At 37.2% G+C, this 20487-nt stretch overlaps 1 protein-coding gene across 1 annotated transcript in view; it reads left to right on the top strand.

Annotated features, from left to right (window-relative positions):
• The window catches only part of LOC136243910 (VPS10 domain-containing receptor SorCS2-like), a 31443-nt gene extending 16064 nt beyond the window's left edge, over positions 1-15379 (top strand). The window contains exons 20-36 of the mRNA XM_066035455.1: positions 110-210; positions 1382-1452; positions 3743-3854; positions 4575-4753; positions 5054-5151; positions 5325-5441; positions 7429-7513; positions 8558-8664; positions 9081-9279; positions 9489-9604; positions 9737-9896; positions 10285-10391; positions 10806-10983; positions 13829-13961; positions 14452-14528; positions 14748-14835; positions 14912-15379. Coding sequence (XP_065891527.1) covers positions 110-210; positions 1382-1452; positions 3743-3854; positions 4575-4753; positions 5054-5151; positions 5325-5441; positions 7429-7513; positions 8558-8664; positions 9081-9279; positions 9489-9604; positions 9737-9896; positions 10285-10391; positions 10806-10983; positions 13829-13961; positions 14452-14528; positions 14748-14835; positions 14912-15230 — 2247 coding nt within the window. The 3' untranslated portion in view covers positions 15231-15379. The remainder of the gene's footprint in view (positions 1-109; positions 211-1381; positions 1453-3742; positions 3855-4574; positions 4754-5053; positions 5152-5324; positions 5442-7428; positions 7514-8557; positions 8665-9080; positions 9280-9488; positions 9605-9736; positions 9897-10284; positions 10392-10805; positions 10984-13828; positions 13962-14451; positions 14529-14747; positions 14836-14911) is intronic.
• The last annotated feature ends 5108 nt before the right edge of the window (positions 15380-20487 follow it).

The following is a 20487-nucleotide window of genomic DNA, read 5'->3' as shown; positions in this document are numbered from 1 at the left end:
CACTTCATTTGTTTACCTTTCAAGCTTTTTTATATCACATAATTGTTGTATAAAATGCATACACTGTAGTGTATTTAGTGTGTATTACTATTATCCTCTGTACACGTAGTTGCTATTTGGTGATGTGACATTTTACTGGTCCATTAATGGTCAACCTACTACTTCTAGTCATTCACAAGTTCTCACCATTAGTTTTGATTCTCCTGGAAGGTACAATGCATACTTATCTGGATAATAAAAATGAAGTTTGTGTGAATTGCATAAGTTCTCTCATCCCATCCATCACGAATATGATTAACTTTAGTTTTTTGTTGAAATTCTATGGGTAGTTGGAAAAAGCGGACATGGACTTGGACATTTTCAAAATGCACATATAAAACAGTTATTTTTCATATTCTGTACAGTAGACTTTGCTTCCAGACACAAACATTGTCTTCAAGTAGCAATGATCAATATTATTTATAAGAGCATGTGTGGAGGATAGGCCAGAATACTATATGCCATAATGTACACACACTCCAGAAATGCATTATGGCCCAACAGGCCAGACCCTTATTAAATAGATATAAGCCCCTGTGACTTGTACCTCCTGGACCTGGCCTGCGAGAGTAAACTAGGGTGGATCACTACAATAATTACATAGCTACATTACTGTATTAGATTCTTAGAGCATTTGTACCACAGTACATGGTCTATAATACTTGTAGTGTGTTAACCAATCCTCTGCACATGTGCTTATAAATGGATAAGCACTATAAGTGAAGATCATGTCTGGGCCTAGACTACTGCACAGAACAATGTTGGGTATGTAAGTTAACTATTGTATAGCATAAATGTGGATTTTGAAAATGTCCATTTTCACGTCCATGTCTGCCCCATATCCACCTTTTCAGCTACCCAAATTCTATAGTAGCTAATTTGGGTTTGTAAATAGTAAAATTCAATATTAATTTATTAAATTAACTAGCAAACTCCTTTAATTTGCAACTTATCGATTGTTGCATATTATGTAGGTACATGCATACTACATGGTTCTTAGATGTTAATGTGACATTAATTTTATTAAAGGTGTCTATGTAACTGTATATGTGACCGGATTTGCGAAAAGGTACCTTTTCCACACATTTGACATACCAGCTAACTAAATAATGTAACATTTGACTCCTTATACTGATTAACTTGCTCTTAATATCAAAATGTAGCCAGATACTGTAGCTACATTCATTGAAAATGTTAAGCAATTATATGCCATGATAAAAAAGTTATGAAACTTTTAAGTTCAAAAAACGGGTCAAATTTTGTGTGTGAAAAAGGTACCTTTTCGCAAATCCGGTCACATATAGTGTAACTGTATAGAACAGTTGTTTTTTTTTCACTGTAGCATTGCAGTCATGGTGAAAGCTAATAACAGCATATCCAGTATTATTGCTACCAGCACTGTAAATGTTATTGGTATGTGTATATAAATACATTTATAAATAAACACCATACACATGTACATTTAAACAATTAAATAAGAAAATTTAAAGTTTGTTTGCAGTACACAAAAAAATTCTGGCTACATACATGGTGCGTGCGTATTTAGAGAGCAAAATATATAAGTATTAGTATCTTATTTTGATTTTTTGTCTCTTTTAGTGATTTTATGTTAGAGAAATTCTTCTCAAAATTCACTACAAATGTCTTACTTCTTTTTACCTTGTGTTATGTTCCAAATGAGTGTTTGTGGCCCTGGCTTACATGGAAGTAGTGCTACATTTTAGCCATTAAGGAGCTGTCCTATAATTTCATTTCTAGCCTTTAGTTGTCTTTGCTACCCCAGTGTGAGCACACACAACCAACCTTGGTGAAAATTTCATATAATATATCAAACAGTACGGTAGTACCGTTTAAATAGGGATTGGCCCAAACATTTTGCACGCCGCCCAAAATTCTGCCTTTGAAAATCATCCTAGAAACATCTTGCACAATGAAAATCACCTTTACAGAGTAGCCTCACTCTATATAATATACAATATATAACAAAACACTTACAGGTGGCTGGATACAGAATTTTTAAAAATCACCAAAACTCGAATTTTATTCTCATTAACTGCCTGACTGACTGACCACAGTTGCAAGGCTAGAAGGCAAACAAAGCGGCAAACAAAGCAGCACACGGCCACAAATTTACACCACAATTACAAACTCACCAGTGAGATGTGCCTTTTGGGGTTCTGACGAGTGTAGGCCTTATGCATCTTGTCTTTTCTTTTATCTTCACTCAGGCTGCTTGTCTTGTTCTTCATCCAACAAAACCATGTCGAGGTGTTAATTTTCCATATCAACACTTTCTTTCAGCAGCATATTTAGATGCCACAGAATTGTTTCAGAGCTGGATTTCAGAAGCACTTCAGTCCTGGTGCTACTATATGAGGCACACTAGCTAGATATCTGGAACTTCGTGATTTGAATCCCATTCAAGGTTCTCAACCACGCCCATCAAATGAAGATCTAGGTGGACTAATAGCAATAGAGTACGGAGACTGTACCTCTTTACAATCTAGCTATTTACTTAACAGTAAACAAGATGACCTCACCCCTTATTGGTATAGCTCACTGCACACCCCTTGGCTGACTGAAGATACTCTAATACAACAGTCATGTGTGCTATTCTAATAGAACAGCACAAGTTACACTGTAGCTAGCTGTGCTACAACAAAAACTAAACAAACTAGTATTTAAAAATGAAGTAGGGATCTATGCAAGTAAAATAAGAGATGAATAATGGTACTGTATAGTAAAAAACTTTGGCGAATTTGGCAAATAGCGTTCAATTCGCCAAAGTTTTTTTCGCCAATTATTTTAGATGATCACACAAGCACATTGAGTAACTAGAACTTGGGATGAAGGTCAGCTCGTACCACCACGCAATAAAGATCGAGCTGTCTTTGGAGATCTTCCTAGGAATGTATCCCACTGTTGTAAGCACTCCTTGGGATAGCATTTCCAACCAGCTTCCCGTTCACACATCAGCTAGTTCATCGTCTCGCGATGAATTTGGCCAAATACTTTGATATACATGATAACCTCTGCTACTGGAAAAGTAAATGTGGTCGCTCTCGGCATTGCAGGAGATAGCGAATCACACCTAAGCTAGCACATTGTTAGATCAGTAGCTACAAAAGTACTGCTACGTAGCTACAACAACAACGCTAGCTACCTATGTACTTACTATGTTACTTAACTGATGAGTTGACACCTCATCATAATATCCTTACGTAATGTACAGTAAACACTTTAACGGTAAAAACTTTGGCAAATATTATTTCAATTGCCAAAGTTTTTTCCACCAATTTTTTCAGCAGAGAGGTTTCGTCACACTTTTTCTGCCTAAGTTTTTTTACCGATATAGTATTACATCAATTGAGAAAGTCCCTACTTTGGCACATTAGCTATAACAATTATGTTCAATGCCAAAGTAGGGACTTCCCACCAAGCTATGCTGTAATACCATCATTCATCTCTTGTTTTACTGCTTTTTATTGCATAGATTTTAAATTAACAATTTTTTAAAGTACTAGTATATATATTCACTATGGTTATGAACCATTAATCTACTAATGTGAAATTTTATGAATCCAGTGATATTTGATAATGCTATAATTGACTTGTAAATGACCATGATATGTCCACACTATGGCATGTACTGCATTAGATCTGAACCAAATTGCAATGTACATGACATGTCTTATTTTTGCAGATATAAAAAGTCACCAGTTTAGAGCTCAAGTGTTAGGTACTACTGCAGTACAAGTTAACTGGGATAAGGCTCCATCATGGAGAGATATTGCAGGATATCACATCTACTACAAGTTTGTTGTGTGTGGATTAAAATGTTGTGTGTGTATTGTGCAGTTTTGTGTTATATCCACATGACAGACTTATAATATGTACTTGTCATTTAACCAAATTGTGTATATGCTTGCCAAAAGCTGACTCACTAATGACTGATCCCTAATCCCTGTGAGATAATAATAAGACTGGGTAGTACAAGTGGAGCAAATCTACCTGCTTAATCACATTTCCACTATAGAGCTGCAGACAGCAATGACAACTATCCTGCAACTGTTTAATGTTTTACCAACTTTACGTAATTCAAAGAAATTGCAAGTGAATATGCATCCATGCCAAATTTATGGATCATGTGAATGGTAGGTATAAATTTGAAATTAGTTTTCAAAGTGAGGCATCTTTGAAATAATGCCCTTCAAAAATTTCCTGCATTGGCTTTGTTATATACATGAGCAGTGAATCCTCATGCACTTATCCCTACCATTTGTTCAGTTTGTAGGAGTACTTCATGTATGCACACAAAACACTTCAAGCATTCCATTTCTTGTACAGCTATAGTGGTTAGAAATGTTCAGCATTGATACGTATCACTATATTGAAAATTGTCAGTCCCAAAGACGTATACATTATAAAGATAGTTTATCCAACAAATGACCAAAAATTATTTTGTACATATTATATAATTGTGGCTTCAAATTCTCCATAAAAATGTTTCATGTATCATGTATAATTCACTGTAGGAGAACTGACTCAACCAATACATCTCCACAGCTACTAGCTGATTTACTCCCTGATTTCTATAGCTACATTACTACTAGCCTGTCCCCAGGCACTGAATATCAATTCCAATTAATGGTCACTATCGACAACAGATTGATTGATGCTAGTGACATTGTGACAGTCAGAACCAGACCATCAGGTATGCGCAATGTTACCTGTATTGTGACGTGATTGCAATGATGTAGTTGTCATGACTTAATGTTAGTATTATTCAAGTTTTTGTGCTAAACTCTGTTCATGTGTGTACTGCTTGAAAAAGCATTAGTAATAATCTTGTGCTACCTTGCATATTTGATGTGTGGCACAATAAACTAGTGTGTCTTGTAATCAATTGCTATTAAGTTATTTAACATCACTGTATGGTTAGGGTTACATGTCCACGTACATACATACATATATCTAGCTAAGTAAGCATTTAGTGTAATGATCTTGTCCACAGCTCCAGATGCTCCACAACATGTTCGCGTCACTACATTACCCTCTGATTGTCATCAAGTTGCATGGGATCCTGTTAATGCACCATCTGTCACCTACCAGGTAAACTGTACACATGATGTTATACCAGTATTTGGTTTGTATCTATTTTGTGCATTTTACACCGAATTGTTAGACATGTTTAAGCAAATTTGATTAAGATATAAAGATCAGTATCTATCCCCTTTCATTACAAAGATTTTGTACATGTGTACACTACTTCTCCCTCTTGTCAGGTGTTGATATATGGTCATAGTAGTACATCAGCTGATATCGTAGCTAATCTGGTGGAGGCTGGTGAAGATATTGTCCATACCTTCTGCTCTTCTTCGTCTGCATCATACTTTTTTCAGGTAAACTATATAATATGTACTAGTAATAGCATGGGTAGCAGTGAAATTTGGGATAAATACCACGATTGTTGTATTGGAAATGGTGATAAATTTCACGAGGCGAAGCCGAGTGAAATTTACCATTTCCAATACAACAAGAGTGGTATTTATCCCAAATTTCACTGCTACCCATGCTATTCCAAGTTAATACCATACTCGTTGCATACACTTTTAAATTACTGTACATTAGGTTCATTGACTATACATGTATACTAGTCCAGCTAGTATAATACAATTAATATAATACATTGTCCACATAAGATTCACTCAGAGTTTTTATCTCCAATCTTAGTCCTCTTCCAAGGTAAACACATTGCTGGATTGTTGGTAATATGTACTTACTGTGCAATTTGTAAAATTGTATAAGGGAAGTGATGTGGATTGCACTGAGCAAAATTCAGCATCAGAATGTATTTGCTTGCTAAGCTTCTGACAGTCACTCCTTGTGTTGTAGCTCAAAGTATGACTAATCTGTTGATGATCCTCCATGTCAATGTCAGAGTAATCTCTCAATGACTGCTCACTTTTGTGACCACTGATTGAAGCAATTTTATCATTACTGAAACCCGCCTTTTGTAATTTGTGAACCATTGTTTTCCTTACGCTATGATTGGTGTAGCGTTTGTTACTGTTTGAAAGTCCACTCTGTTTAGCCATGTCCTTCATAAAGCTATTAATTTTATTTATTCCCATTCTCTTCTGTGAATACCAGACATCGGCTTGTCCTTGAAAATCCTGCAATGGTGTAAGATACAAAGGGCCAGATGACTTAAGTGGTTCCGGCCGCTTATTCAGTAGCTTTTGAAATATCTTAACTGGACACCTATCTCCTCCAATAGCAAACATACGCTGAGATACACATCTTTCCTGTTTTGCTAACCCTCCTTGTCTTGTTTTTGTGGGACCTTCCACCCAATCAACATACAGAGCTTCTCCAGAACTTGGGTTATATATTAATTTTAGGTCTTCAATTTTTATTTGGTGATGCTCTTGACAGCCTCGTGTTCCAAAATTTTGGCTCAATAAAAAGAACATAGTATAATTTAAGTTTTGAGGTGTACTGCTTCCAAGAATACCATTATTCCACATGGTTTGTTCATCTTCAGTAGTTACAAAATCGGCCTTCCTTTTTCGCTTTTCTTTCCCACTTTCGCGTAATGCAATAGCTTTTCCATTGAGTACCTCCCTGGCACTAGCAAATTCTGGTGCTGTAAGAATGTTGTGACTGTATCCAGTACCTTTTATATATCTGTGCATTGCTGAAAGCATTGTTCTTAAGCTGTCGGGTGCGTATTCTTCTCCCTTTTCATTGCGAATTTCAGCAAAATACTGCTGTAAAACAACGTTCAAATTCAGCGCAGAAATATTTGGCAAATCTACAGATACACACTTTTCCTTCTTCCACTTTTCAAACCTCTTTACCCACGTGGCTGTAGACTTTATGGTGTTTCCATTCTTGTTTTTCTCGAGTAGACCTTGTATCTCCTTTTCCGTTGTTGAAGCGAACACACTGGAGCTCGAGCTGGAGCTTGCATCGACTTCAGGTGCCGTAAGTTCTTCTGAGAATGTATCAGTACCTATAATGTCACTGTCATTAAAAAACTGCAATATTTCGTCAGAAAAGAAATCTTCTGGAATATTAAAAGCCATTGAACTAGCGTTGCTAACGTAACGGATTCAGGCGCTAAACACTAATTACATAATACTGTTACATAAATTATAGCCAATGAAATCGCAATTACAACTTTTCACTGCTGTCAGTGAAATACGGGATAAATTTCACTGCTACTATTGAGACTTTTGTATGGGCTGTGAAACAGGTATGGTATTAGTACATATATTACATGCGTGTGTTGTGGTGTGTACATGTGTGTGTACATGACATACAGACAAAATTTGCACAGTATTCAATCATTTCATTCGGTTGTATTATCTTACATTCTTACAGGTGATAGCAGTAGTTAGAGATGTTGATGGACACAGTTTGAACAGTATTCCATCAGTGCTTGTTTCAACTTACGTCAGTCAAGATAGTAAGCACCTTAGTGTTCTACATAGTATGCATGTAGCAAGAAAGTTAGATAGTATAATTTAGTTTAACATTTTGTTGTAAACTCTCCTACAATACACTAGTACTGTAGTGTCATATGTGACCAAAACATTGTTGTTGAAGTATGCACATGGAATTATGCAGTTTTAAGATTTATATGTATGTAGTACAGCTTGGGAATGCTAAAAGGAAATTTTCACCATGACTGCAGCCAACTGTAGTGTGAATTTACTTTAGTCTATTGTAAACTAACTACTGGTGGTCTGTAGCCATGATTTTAAAGGAACGTTCCATAACTGTATCTGTAACACAAGCATAAGACCATGGGTGGTGGTGGAGCTATTGTGAGTCTCCAGCCTTAATGGAGAACTCTCAAGACTACCCGATACACTCAAACTGAAAGACATACATGTGTACGTGTATAGCACATGTGTCTACTCCCTACATGTATGCTCTTAACTCTGAAGTGTGCACATTTGTTATGTTGGGAGAGTTAGTATGATATTATCTAAGCTATGTTCAACATGGACCCATGTACACACTCAGAATATGAACTGTATCTCATTTACCGTATTGTAATGAATTATCGCCCGGGTGTTTATTTCTTTCAAGCAACTTTTTACCCCAGCTACTAAACGAGACTGGTGACTATACGTGATCAGCGTTTATATACCTGATCAGCATTCACGAGTCAACTTCATGCCTTGGTGTTGTAGTCTCCTTGATGTTTCCCTCAGCATATTTCAGATTCAAGCTTACAGGAAACTCTATAAAACGTTCTTCACTTCATCGTTTATAACAATGCACGGAATTGTTAAAAATAATGACTGCACTAGACATTTATTCGAGACCCGGCGTTTATTTTTGTTATGATACTGTATACCCCTGGCGACTAAACGGGACCAGGCATTTATACGAGACTGGCCGTAATTCGAGGCAATACAGTAAGTATACAACCATTGGTGTGTAGTAATAATGTATGTTTGTATGCAATCATCCATGTGTGTAAACATGTATGTTCCATTAGACCCCAACTCCCCAAGATACCCAACATCCAGAGTGATGAACAGCAGTTGTGCTGATATGATGTGGAGTCCACCATTAGATATTAACAGCAATATCCAAGATGTTGATGTTAGTCTTACTTTGTATATATATATTCTCATATACGGTACCGCAATGTCGTCTTGCAAGAATGTGAGCAATTAAAATCTTGCTAATTAAAGGACATGGCACCCATTTCACTTGTGAGTATTCATCCCAAATGAAAAGGGATGAATACTCACGGGTGAAATGGATACCTTGCCTTTTAATTAGCAAGTTTTTTTTTTTAATCGCTTGCACTCTTGCAAGACAATATTGCGTTTGAGCAGTACCACAACACTTCCATACCTTCTGTGTAATGAATAAAGCAGGTATTAAAGAAAGACATGAGCTAGTAACTTAATTGCAACTGATAGTATTTTGTATGCAACTGTTTCCTGTACGTAAATGTGTTTGCAAAAATAGCTATGCATTAATGCATGCAACATTATTCTTTCTCCCCACAGCAATATGAAGTTATAGTGAAAGAGATACAGCAGTTAGCACACAGTACAGTTATCATTTTTGATGAGAATGTTAATGATACACACTACCAGTACTGTGGTCTTAAGGCTGGTGGACGATATTATTATGAAGTTAAATCAATTATTGGACCACGAAAGAGTAATGCTTCTAGAAGTGAAGCATTTGAAACTTTTCAATATGGTTGGTAGCCATGATTGTTCTAATGATTGTAGCTCCTGCTTGTGCTTTGTGGAATATGATGTGTGCTTGATTTTCAGTTACAATCCTGCTTCACAGGCTCACTGTTAGCCTCCTTGCAGGTCCCTAGAGTGTTTGTTGTTCAATAAATAAAATAAATAAATGATTAATTAGTTGTCATGGTTTTTTACTGATTATTTGCTGTACTACAGTGCCAGAGGCCCCAAATACGGTAGTTTTGGAGCCGTTATCAGATACCAGTATTAAACTGAGCTGGAGACCTCCTGTTAGTCCCAATGGTAATATCACAAAATTTACCATAGAAGATGTGAGTGTGTGTGTGTGTGTGTGTGTGTGTGTGTGTGTGTGTGTGTGTGTGTGTGTGTGTGTGTGTGTGTGTGTGTGTGTGTGTGTGTGTAAGCTCAAATTATTATCCTACTACTGTTTCATATACTTTTAGAAGTCTCATTCACTAAAGGCAATTCTCCCACCCTACTTGTATTCAGTAACACTGTATGGACTAAAGTCATATGAACAGTACAACTTCACTGTGTCTGCCATTCATCCTAACGGACATGTTTATTCTACACACTGGATGACTGGAAGTACCAAGGAAGGAAGTGAGTACTATGCTATTTGCCTGTATTACAAAGAAAGAAATTGTTGTATTGATGTATACTCAGTACTACATGTAGCTACATATCCCAGTATGTGTACAATACATATACTGCAATATTCTTATTAAGTCAACACCTGGGTACATACTTGATATAGTAAGTACCATAATAGACATGATGTAGGATATAGAGACATCTCTCAAGTAACAATGTATTCAGGTTGTTAGGTGGTAAATTAGTTGTAACAGTGGTACATAAGACTTATACATACATTATTTGAAATGTGTAGTATTGGAACAATTTTGATGCTGTATACTACTACATGTGTATGTACATTACAGTATTCCTGCCTCATGCTTGCAATAGCTTGTACGTGTGTGTGTGTTTGTAGTTCCTGAAGCTCCACTATGTCACCTGCACCCTGATTCTGGTAACACCACAGCTGAGATATCATGGCTGCCACCTGTTAATAGTAATGGGAAAATCACACAGTATGAGGTACGCATGCATGTAGTAGATAGAAAGGTGTCAATTGTGCAGATATATTATGTTTGTAGAAAATCTTTGAATAGCCAAATGTGTACTTAAGAAATGTGTACTTAAGTCTTCTCACTCTTTTGTATACATGTTGTATCTTCCATTGTATAATATCTATACAGGCACCCATACACACACCCACACACACTCACACATACACACACACACACACACACACACGCGCACACGCACACACACATACACATACACACACCAGTGCTGAAATAAATAATAGATCCCTAACACACACACACCTACGTACATGCACATAATGAATACAATAAGTGCGATTTGGTATTAGTGGTATGTATCCTCGTTGCATACATTCTCAATATCTACAGTTTACTGCATTTGTGTATGTTTATACATACATAGGTGGTGTTGTATTCTGATCCACTTGGGGAGCTTGTTCCACACTACTTCACCAACACCACTAATCTAACACTAACATTGCTGCGTCCATCAACTAAATACACCTTCAGTGTAAGAGCACATAATGACGCTGCCACTGGACCATACTGTAGTGCACCAGTCCAGTTTAACACTGCCAATGGTGAGAAGTGTATTTGTTTGTGTGCTGTTGTTATTGTTATATTTGTATCATACATGTATGTATTACCACATCAAATATAAGACAATTCTCTCTTACCATCTTATTATCAACACGTTATCCTAGTGTAGGGGAAACAAGAGAGGTCATCTACACCTGCAGCTATTCTAGTGGACATTTGCCTCCTATTTTATATGTAGGAATTAAATATCCACTCAGGACCTCTCTTGTTTTTTTTGGTTTTTTTGTTTGTTTTTTTTTGCTTTTTCAACCAGGCTGTGGGCACGTGCCTGGTTTACTTCCGGAAAAGGTGTGTGTTTGTATGCATGTCTGCTTGTATATTTGCTTGTCTTTCTGCACCCACATCAGCAAAATGGCTTACGCTAAAAGTAGCCTGTGTATATGTGAGAAATGAAAGCTGAACAGAACCAGTATAGAAGGCTGTAATCAAACAGAATTACAGATGAATTTCATGACAGCTAGCTGCACTGAAGTCACATTACCGTGAAACCATGTTACTACAATTGAACACCTACGTGGTAGTGGAGAAAAGAAATGGGACTAAAAGGAGGACAAAGGTAAGTCCATAACGTATGCATTGTACCAGACGAAAAGGCACATGTAGGGCTGAAGTGATATTGAATAGTGAAGAATCCGAACTTATAGCATTAACCATAGTCAAGCTATGGGCATCAGTCAACCAGTCAGTCAGTTAGTAGGTAATTCAGCTAAATAAATAAATGATGTCCTAAAAACTTGTTGGAAAGGATTGGGGTCAGGCGCAGTATTAAAATTACAGATTATAAACACTACCACAAGAAGCCATTGGTGCACTATATTCATGAGTCATTAGTGGAGAAAGGAATAGGAAGTCCATAATGTGTGCCAGGAGAAAATTACAGCTAAATATATATTTATTAGAAACTTGTTGAAACTGTTTTCAGGTAACCCTGAATGCATGTTTGAGCTTACTCAAGTTATTGTGAAGGAAAGATGGGGATAGCTTTTATAATCACTACTATACAGTACTATCATGCTATATACGTACAGTATGGTAGTAGGGGTCGTGAAGGTTTGGTCAAAAATATCAACATCATTCTTTTCTTTGATGTGATATGCACAAGTTCATTGTTCATGAAATATCACAAAGAAAATTCAAGGAGTATATATTCAGGTATAAGGTCCATAAAGAGCATGAAATGCTGAACAAGGGAGGTTGCCTACATTTGTTGCTTTACTAGTGCATGTTCAACCCCTATTTCAGCAAATGGGCAAAGTACTATTATACCTGCAAGAGAAGGCAACCTTCCTTTTTGAATTACTGTAATCCTCATATAAAAGCCCAAGCTTTTATTTCCTTCCCAGCATTTTTGACCCGGCCTATAAACGAATAACGCCTTTGTTTGAGATCGGAAATTTATTTTGAATTGGTCCAACCAACGCCCAGCATTTAATCGAATTCAGGTGGTGGTAGAACGAGATTACTGTACTGGTAAGTATAGATACAGTGTGTTGATTATACAAAGTGCCGTCAAGATTTAAAATGATTGGAAAATAATTGTATCATACATGTCTGCATGCACGTGGAACTCATCCCTCAGAAGTAGCAGCAACAAGGGAAGCAATTCAAGCCATACAGTAGACTCAAGGGCCTCTATTTGATACCAGGCATTAAATTTTTGTTATGCATCAATAGTCACCCACTTAAGTCAATAAGAATTTAATGTCAATCACACAAGCACATGTACTCCATACATAAAGAAATATTAATTTTATTGTTTTAAGAATAGTGGAATTTATTTGTACCAATTAACTGATTATCGTCAATTATTGGTGACCAATAAACTCATGATTAAAATTTTGTAGGTGCACAACTCTATTATTTATTTTCCTGAGGTGCTGGAAACCCCCCAGCTTGTAATCGAGACAGGCATTTAATTGAATGCGGCTTTTATACGAGCTAGGAAATACAGTACATTACTTCACACTTGAATTTAACGTTCCTCACTCAGTAATCATGGTAAGTTGTTTTTAAATTCACAAGTTTCAGAGGCGTAGCTACACCTGGGCCTGCCCGGGCACATGCCCAGGTAATCACTGCTGGTGCCCGGCTGCGAGCATAGTAAACTGCAGCGCCCGCCCTGGCGCACCCCTACTAAAACGAATTAATACATATTTGCTCTTTTTTGCACATCTGTGACACTTTTGAGCAGTTGCTATCATCAAATTCCTTTAAGTAAAGTTCTATATAATGCACAGCATCACGTGATCACATTTTGAATTTGAGCAGTCGTGGATTGAGCACACACAATTTTGGTGAACTTTCTTAGTTGAAAACAGTACTGCATGTAATGGTAGACCGATAAAAAAACCAACAAAAGTCGTGGTGGCTACTGTCGTTTTCCAGGTCATGGTGGGAAGAGCTGTCGACAGTCATGTTATCGTCGAGGATTTGGGAAGCAAGACCAAAATATTAGTGTTGGATATATGAAGTATGCCTAAAGAAAAGTTGTATACAGGTACAATGAGAGAAAAAGCAAGTCTTTAATGAGGCTGGAGCATTAACTTAAGTCAGTTGTTTCTATAATATTCATGCAGTAATATTAATAGCTTAGCTGCATAAACAGCAGTGTGGTAGCACGTACACACTTTAAAACAATTTTTCAAAAGCAAATGTGTAATAAGGAGTCCACAGAGATGGGCTCGCATTTTTTTACTTTTTGCATGGGGACTGCTGTACCTAGTGCCAGGGTAACCCTGAAGGCTAGCTACACCCCTGACAAGTTTTATCTGTATAACTTCTGTTTTTCCATTGATAAATCAGTTATTTCATTTGTGTTTTCACCAGTTTCTGGATCAACAGTTAAAGTAAAGGTGACCTTCAGCAATTTCCTTGAGCCGACAATTTCCATAGATAATCAAGTGTCTCAGTTCACTAAATTTTTGTTGAAAAGAGTTTCAGACGTCCTCAATGTTGATCAGTAAGTGTAAATAAAGCATTTATATCTGTACATTGTAACTATGAGATGTAGTTATCTAGTATAATATTACTTTACTGCACTTACTATGGGTGTTACCATTCACTGTACTGAACTACTGGACTGAATTACTGGGCTCAATTTTTGTTGACATTCTTCCTAATAACATGTGAGACTATACCGATCCAGTCAGGGAAGTTACATTACATTTGAAAGGGTTCTTTAAACTTCACTGCAAATTCCTTTTTTCTCATTCTTGAAAAGTATTCCTTCCCATGGCTGTCCATGTACATGTACAGTAAAATGATTGAATGTTAGTACTGTACAACATATTAGTACCAATTGTTTTGTATACACCCAGTTCCAAGGAGCATGAGGATTGTTTTGCATGTGTGTAAATAAGAAGCTCAGTCCAGTGTCCAGTCCAGGGCATAGTAACACTCACTTAGTGTTAGCACTGTTGATTAGTACACTACGTGTGGATATTGTACAGGAATATGCTGACTGGCGTTCATGTTTCTCAGAATAAAACAAATATTGTAGTATCTTTCATCATAATATTTCCTACAAGTAAGTATATTCGTTGTATGTGGAGTTGTAGCTAGTTGTTCTTGTGTCTTCATGTAGTTATTAGTGTTTAGGAGAGTGGTCACTTGCACTAATGACTTACAGCTCTGTAATTTTTAATACTAGTCATCCAGGGACTATAATTTTTTAGAGTTATAGTAAAAAATGAAAGAATTTATAGATATACTTATGCCTTATTTACTATTCTTTTCACTTTTACAGAGAACACAGCTCAAGTGGTGATTAATCAACTGAATGAAGTTGATCCTACAGACATTACTGTCCTACAACACACAGCCACAAGCATCGAGTAAGTTACAAGTGTAGAGTGAGTGTACTTTATGCATTGTAATGTATTATGTTACATCTGCTATGTGTCACTTCAGGATGGTACAGCAGACGTCATCATCCTCTGAAAATCATAAATCTGACACAGATAACAGTAGTCCATGGCTCCTTGTTGTTTGTGTCTTCATTTCAATCTTGTTTAATATCATATTCCTTGCCATCATTGCATTTGCTTACAAGAGGAACCGTCACCTACTAAAAAGTAATCGTCAGCTTGCTACACGTGATGGACTAAGCTACAGTAGGGTTAACAATGATTCAGATTCTGAAATTGTCACTATTAGTAGTGCCAGCCCTTCTCCAACAAACAGGGATATTGATACTGACGATGATGATGAACCAATGATAGATCTTTAACTATAGCATTAGTGCTGTTTGTAATTGCCACTAATTTGCAATTTATTATTGTTTTATGCTTTTGTATATGTTCTGATTATTTTTTATAATGTATACATATTATATAACTGTTTTTGCTAATTTGGATATCTATTAAAATAAGAAGAGTACATTACTGAGTAAAGCGGTCATTGAAATATGTGTCTGGTGATTTGTTTGTATACACATCTCAAACAATGGCTTGTTTGCTGGTTTGGATATAATGTTTTGCAACTGATCAGCTGTAACAAAGAACCAATTCTTTATAGATTCGCTGTAATAAAATGTTGCACACCATCACACAGAAAATTCTATGTGTAATAGTGTTGTGCAACAGCAGCTTACGAAGTTTGGTATGTGTAGTCTAGCTTCAGTACAAATCACTACTTGACCATGCACTGCACAAGTTATAGCTAGCTCTCTACTTCTGCCACTTACTCATCAACTAGAGGCCACAACTTTAAATTACACATGAACTATAATCTAACTCATTTTCTAATCAGGTGATATCAAGACACACGGTAGTGTGTCGTGCGGCCCAAGAAGCCGGCGCGTAACACCCGTGAGTATATTGACAGGAAGAAAGAAAACGCAATTTTCGCACCTCCGTAGCTCTGTGCTTCCTTGATGAAACAAGACGATTTTTGCTGTGGACATGCCCCCCAACTGCAGCACTCTACATTCCAAATTTGAGCGAAATCGCTTCGCGCGTTCCCGAGATATGCGACTTCAAAAATTGGCTGAGTTTCTTCGTTTTTTTTTTCTTCTTCTTCTTCTTATTTTTCTTTTTCTTGTCGCACACTTACAAAAACTGCTATAAAACTCGAACGCGTTATCCGATTGCCTTGAAATTTGGCACACAGAAGGGGGGTATAAAGGCGCATCTTGGTACCAACTTTGGCTGGAATACCATAAACAGACAAAGAGTTATGAGCGATTATGCACGAAAAATAACACCAATATGTTGTCACGCCTACAGGGTAAACCGCGTATGGGAAGAAGCTGAAAATCGGTGGGTGAATAGGTTAACTATTGAACCTCAAACCTTTTGTGGTTTGAAAGAAATCGAGCTAAAAACCAGGAAGATACAGCGAAAAAATCAACAGTGTGTAACAATTACGCAATCGAGATTAGCTAATTTTTAATATTTTTATTTTATTATTATTATTATTATTATGCTTGCCACGCCTACCAGGTAAACCGCTTGGGGTAATGCTTTCAAAATCGCTGTACAGATGGAGCTATCATCTTAGAAAGGCTCTTCAATGGTGTAGAAGAATCAGACTTAAATCCACGGAGTTATAACACGAAATCCAACTTGGTGTAGCAAGTGCGAGATCGAGATACTCTAATAGAGCAGTCATCCTAATAGAGCAGTCACCCTGAACAGAATTAAAGAGATCAGTTAGAAATAAGTAACCTGTATAGAGATCAGCTACAAACAAATCACCCTGTAGAGAGTTCAGCTACAAACAATTCACCCTGTTAAAACATCAGTTAGAAGAAGATTTCTTGTAGAGAGTTCAAATACAAACAAATCACCCTGTTGAAAGATCAGCTAGAAGATGTCACCTTGTAGATAGTTCAGTTACAAAGAAACCACCATGTAGAGAATTCAGCTACAAACTAGTGACCCTGTAGATACATCAGCTAGAAGAAGTTACCTTGTAGAGAGTTCAGCTACAAAGAAACCATTCTGTAAAGAGCTCAGCTGCAAACAAATCACCTATACAGAATTCAGCTACAAACAAATCACCCTGTAGAGAGATCAGCTAGAAGAAGTTACCTTGTAGATAGTTCAGCTACAAACAAATCATCCTGTAGAGAGATCAGCTAGAAGAAGTTACCTTGTAGATAGTTCAGCTACAAACAATTCACCCTGTACAGAGCTCAGTTAAAAGAGGTTTCCTTGTAAAAAGTTCAGCTACAAACAAATCACCCTGTAGAGAGATAAGTAAGAAGAAGTTACCTTGTAGATCGTTCTGCTACAAACAATTCACCCTGTAAAGAGATCAGCTAGAAGAAGTTACCTTGTAGAGAGTTCAGCTACAAAGAAACCATCATGTAGAGAATTCAGCCGCAAACAAATCATGTATAGAGAGTTCAGCTACAAACAAATCTCCCTGTAGAGAGATCAGCTAGAAGAAGTTTCCTTGTAGAGAGTTCTGCTACAAACAAATCACCCTGTAGAAAGATCAGCTAGAAGAAATCACCTCGTAGAGAGTTCAGCTTCAAAGAAACAATCATGTGAGAGTTCAGGTACAAACAAATTGTCCTGTAGAGAGATCAGCTAGAAGAAGTTACCTTGTAGAGAGTTCAGCTACAAAGAAACCATCATGTAGATAGTTCAGGTACAAACAAATCACCCTGTAGAAAGATCAGCTATAGAAGAAATCACCTTGTAGAGAGTTCAGCTACAAAGAATCTATCGTGTAGAGAGTTTAACTACAAACAAATCACCCTGTAGAAAGATCAGCTATAGAAGAAATCACCTTGTAGAGAGTTCAGCTACAAAGAAACCATCATGTAGAGAGTTCAGCTACAAACAAATCGGCCTGTAGAGAGATCAGCTAGAAGAAATTACCTTGTAGAGAGTTCAGCTACAAAGAAACAATCATGTAGAGAGTTCAGCTGCAAACAAATCACCTGTAGAGAGTTCAGCTAGAAACAAGTCACCCTGTAGAGAGATCAGCTAGAAACAAGTCACCTTGTAGAGAGTTCAGCTAGAAGAAGTAACATTGTAGAGCTACAAAGAAGCTACCATGTAGAGTTCAGCTGCAAACAAATCACCCTGTAGAGAACTCAGCTACAAACAAATCGCCCTGTAGAAAGATTAGCTAGAAGAAGTTACTTTATAGGGAGTTCAGCTATGAACAGATCACCCTGTAGAAAGTTCAGCTACAAACAAATCACCCTGTAGAGAGTTAAGTTACAAAGAAACCACCATGTAGAGAGTTCAGCTGCAAAAAAAATCAATCACTCTGTAGAGAGTTCAGCTAGAAGAAGTCACCTTGTAGAGAGTTAAGCTGCAAATAAATCACCCTGTAGAGAATTCAGCTACAAACAAATCACCCTGTAGAAAGATCAGCTAGAAGAAGTTACCTTGTAGAGAGTTCAGCTACAAAGAAACCACCATGTAGAGAGTTCAGCTGCAAACAAATCACCTGTAGAGAATTCAGCTAGAAACAAGTCACCCTGTAGAGAGATCAGCTAGAAACAAGTCACCCTGTAGAGAGTTCAGCTAGAAGAAGTCACATTGTAGAGAGTTCAGCTACAAAGAAACTACCACGTAGAGAATCCAGCTGCAAACAAATCATCCTGTAGAGAGTTCAGCTAGAAGAAGTCACCTTTTAGAGAGTTCAGCTACAAAGCAACCACCATGTAAAGAGTTCAGCTGCAAAAAACTCAATCACCTTGTACAAAGATCGGCTAGAAGAAGTTACCTTGTAGAGAGTTCAGCTACAAAGAAACCACCATGTAGAGAGTTCAGCTGCAAACAAATCACCTGTAGAGAGTTCAGCTAGAAACAAGTCACCCTGTAGAGAGTTCAGCTAGAAGAAGTCACATTGTAGAGAGTTCAGCTACAATGAAACTCCCATGTAGAGAGTTCAGCTGCAAACAAATCACCCTGTAGAGAACTCAGCTACAAACAAATATGCAGTGAAAAAGATAAGCTAGAAGAAGTTACCTTGTAGAGAGTTCAGCTACAACGAAACCACCATGTAGAGAGTTCAGCTACAAACAAATCACCTGTAGAGAGTTCAGCTAGAAACAAGTCACCCTGTAGAGAGATCAGCTAGAAACAAGTCACCTTGTAGAGAGTTCAGCTAGAAGAAGTCACATTGTAGAGAGTTCAGCTACAAAGAAACCACCATTTAGAGAGTTCAGCTGCAAACAAATCACCCAGTAGAAAGTTCAGCTATGAACAGATCACCCTGTTGAGAGTTCAGTTAGAAACAAGGAATCCTGTAGAGAAATCACCTAGAAGTATCGCCTTGTAGAGTTCAGCTACAAACAAATCACCTGTAGAGAGTTCAGCTACAAACAAATCACCCTGTAGAGAGATCAGCTAGAAGAAGTTACCTTGTAGGGATTTCAGCTACAAACAAATCACCCTGTAGAGAGTTCAGCTACAAAGAAACTATTCTGTAAAGAGCTCAGCTGCAAACAAATCACTTGTACAGAATTCAGCTACAAACAAATCGCCCTGTAGAGAGATCAGCTAGAAGAAATTACCTTGTAGATCGTTCAGCTACAAACAATTCACCCTGTAGAGAGAGCAATTAGAAGAAGTCACCTTGTAGAGTGTTCAGTTACAAAGAAACCACCATGGAGATTTCTGTAATCAATATATGTGACCGGATTTGCGAAAAGGGGTCTTCCACACACATCCAATTCCGTAAATGTTGGAGACCATAACTCAGTGTTCAAGTAACATAATTATTAACCTGAACATTTCACCATGTATTCAGCTATAGTGGTGCTCACCACTGCCCAAATATCAAGGCAATAGCTCTTTCCAATCTGAAGTTATCAATTGTCAAAGTTGGCAAATTGGACCCCTTTTCGCAAATCCGGTCACATATGTATTATACAGTATATATAATTTGTACATTTACTGATAAAATATTTAAAGTACATCTACTTCATCTTTTCTTCTTCCTGTAGTAAAGAAAAAAACATAGGTTAAAAAAGTCCCAAAGCTGGCCATAGGCCGGCTTTGGGGTATACAAATACAAAAAGAAATGAAATCTAATCCAAAACAGCCAAGCTGTAAAAAAAGTGTGCGGCCCTCAGAAAGGCTATGGTGAAAAAAGATGTGAAATCCAAGGTGGCGGCCAAGAAATGGCTGTGATGGTAGGTTAGTGGTAAAAATTTTAATAACGACAATTCAGGTGAATTTTTGTGAAGCGGCACAAAAATTCACCTGAATTGTCATTATTAAAATTTTTACCACTAACCTACCATCACAGCCATTTCTTGGCCGCCACCTTGGATTTCACATCTTTTTTCACCATAGCCTTTCTGAGGGCCGCACACTTTTTTTACAGCTTGGCTGTTTTGGATTAGATATAAATGACTGGAATAATTTACCATAATGTGATTGATGCTCCCTCACTCTCATCTGTTAAGAACTTGTTAGATGAACACTGAACTGATTATCATTAAAGTGTATTAATTTTGTGATCAGGATTTGTATAGGCTGTGTCTTTATTTACAGAGAAAAGTTCAGCATTCA

This window comes from Dysidea avara, chromosome 14 (assembly GCF_963678975.1).
Source record: "Dysidea avara chromosome 14, odDysAvar1.4, whole genome shotgun sequence".
NCBI classification, from domain to species: Eukaryota; Metazoa; Porifera; class Demospongiae; order Dictyoceratida; family Dysideidae; genus Dysidea; species Dysidea avara.
The sequence above is the reverse complement of the archived record's forward strand: the minus strand, read 5'-3'. Positions and strand labels throughout refer to the sequence as shown.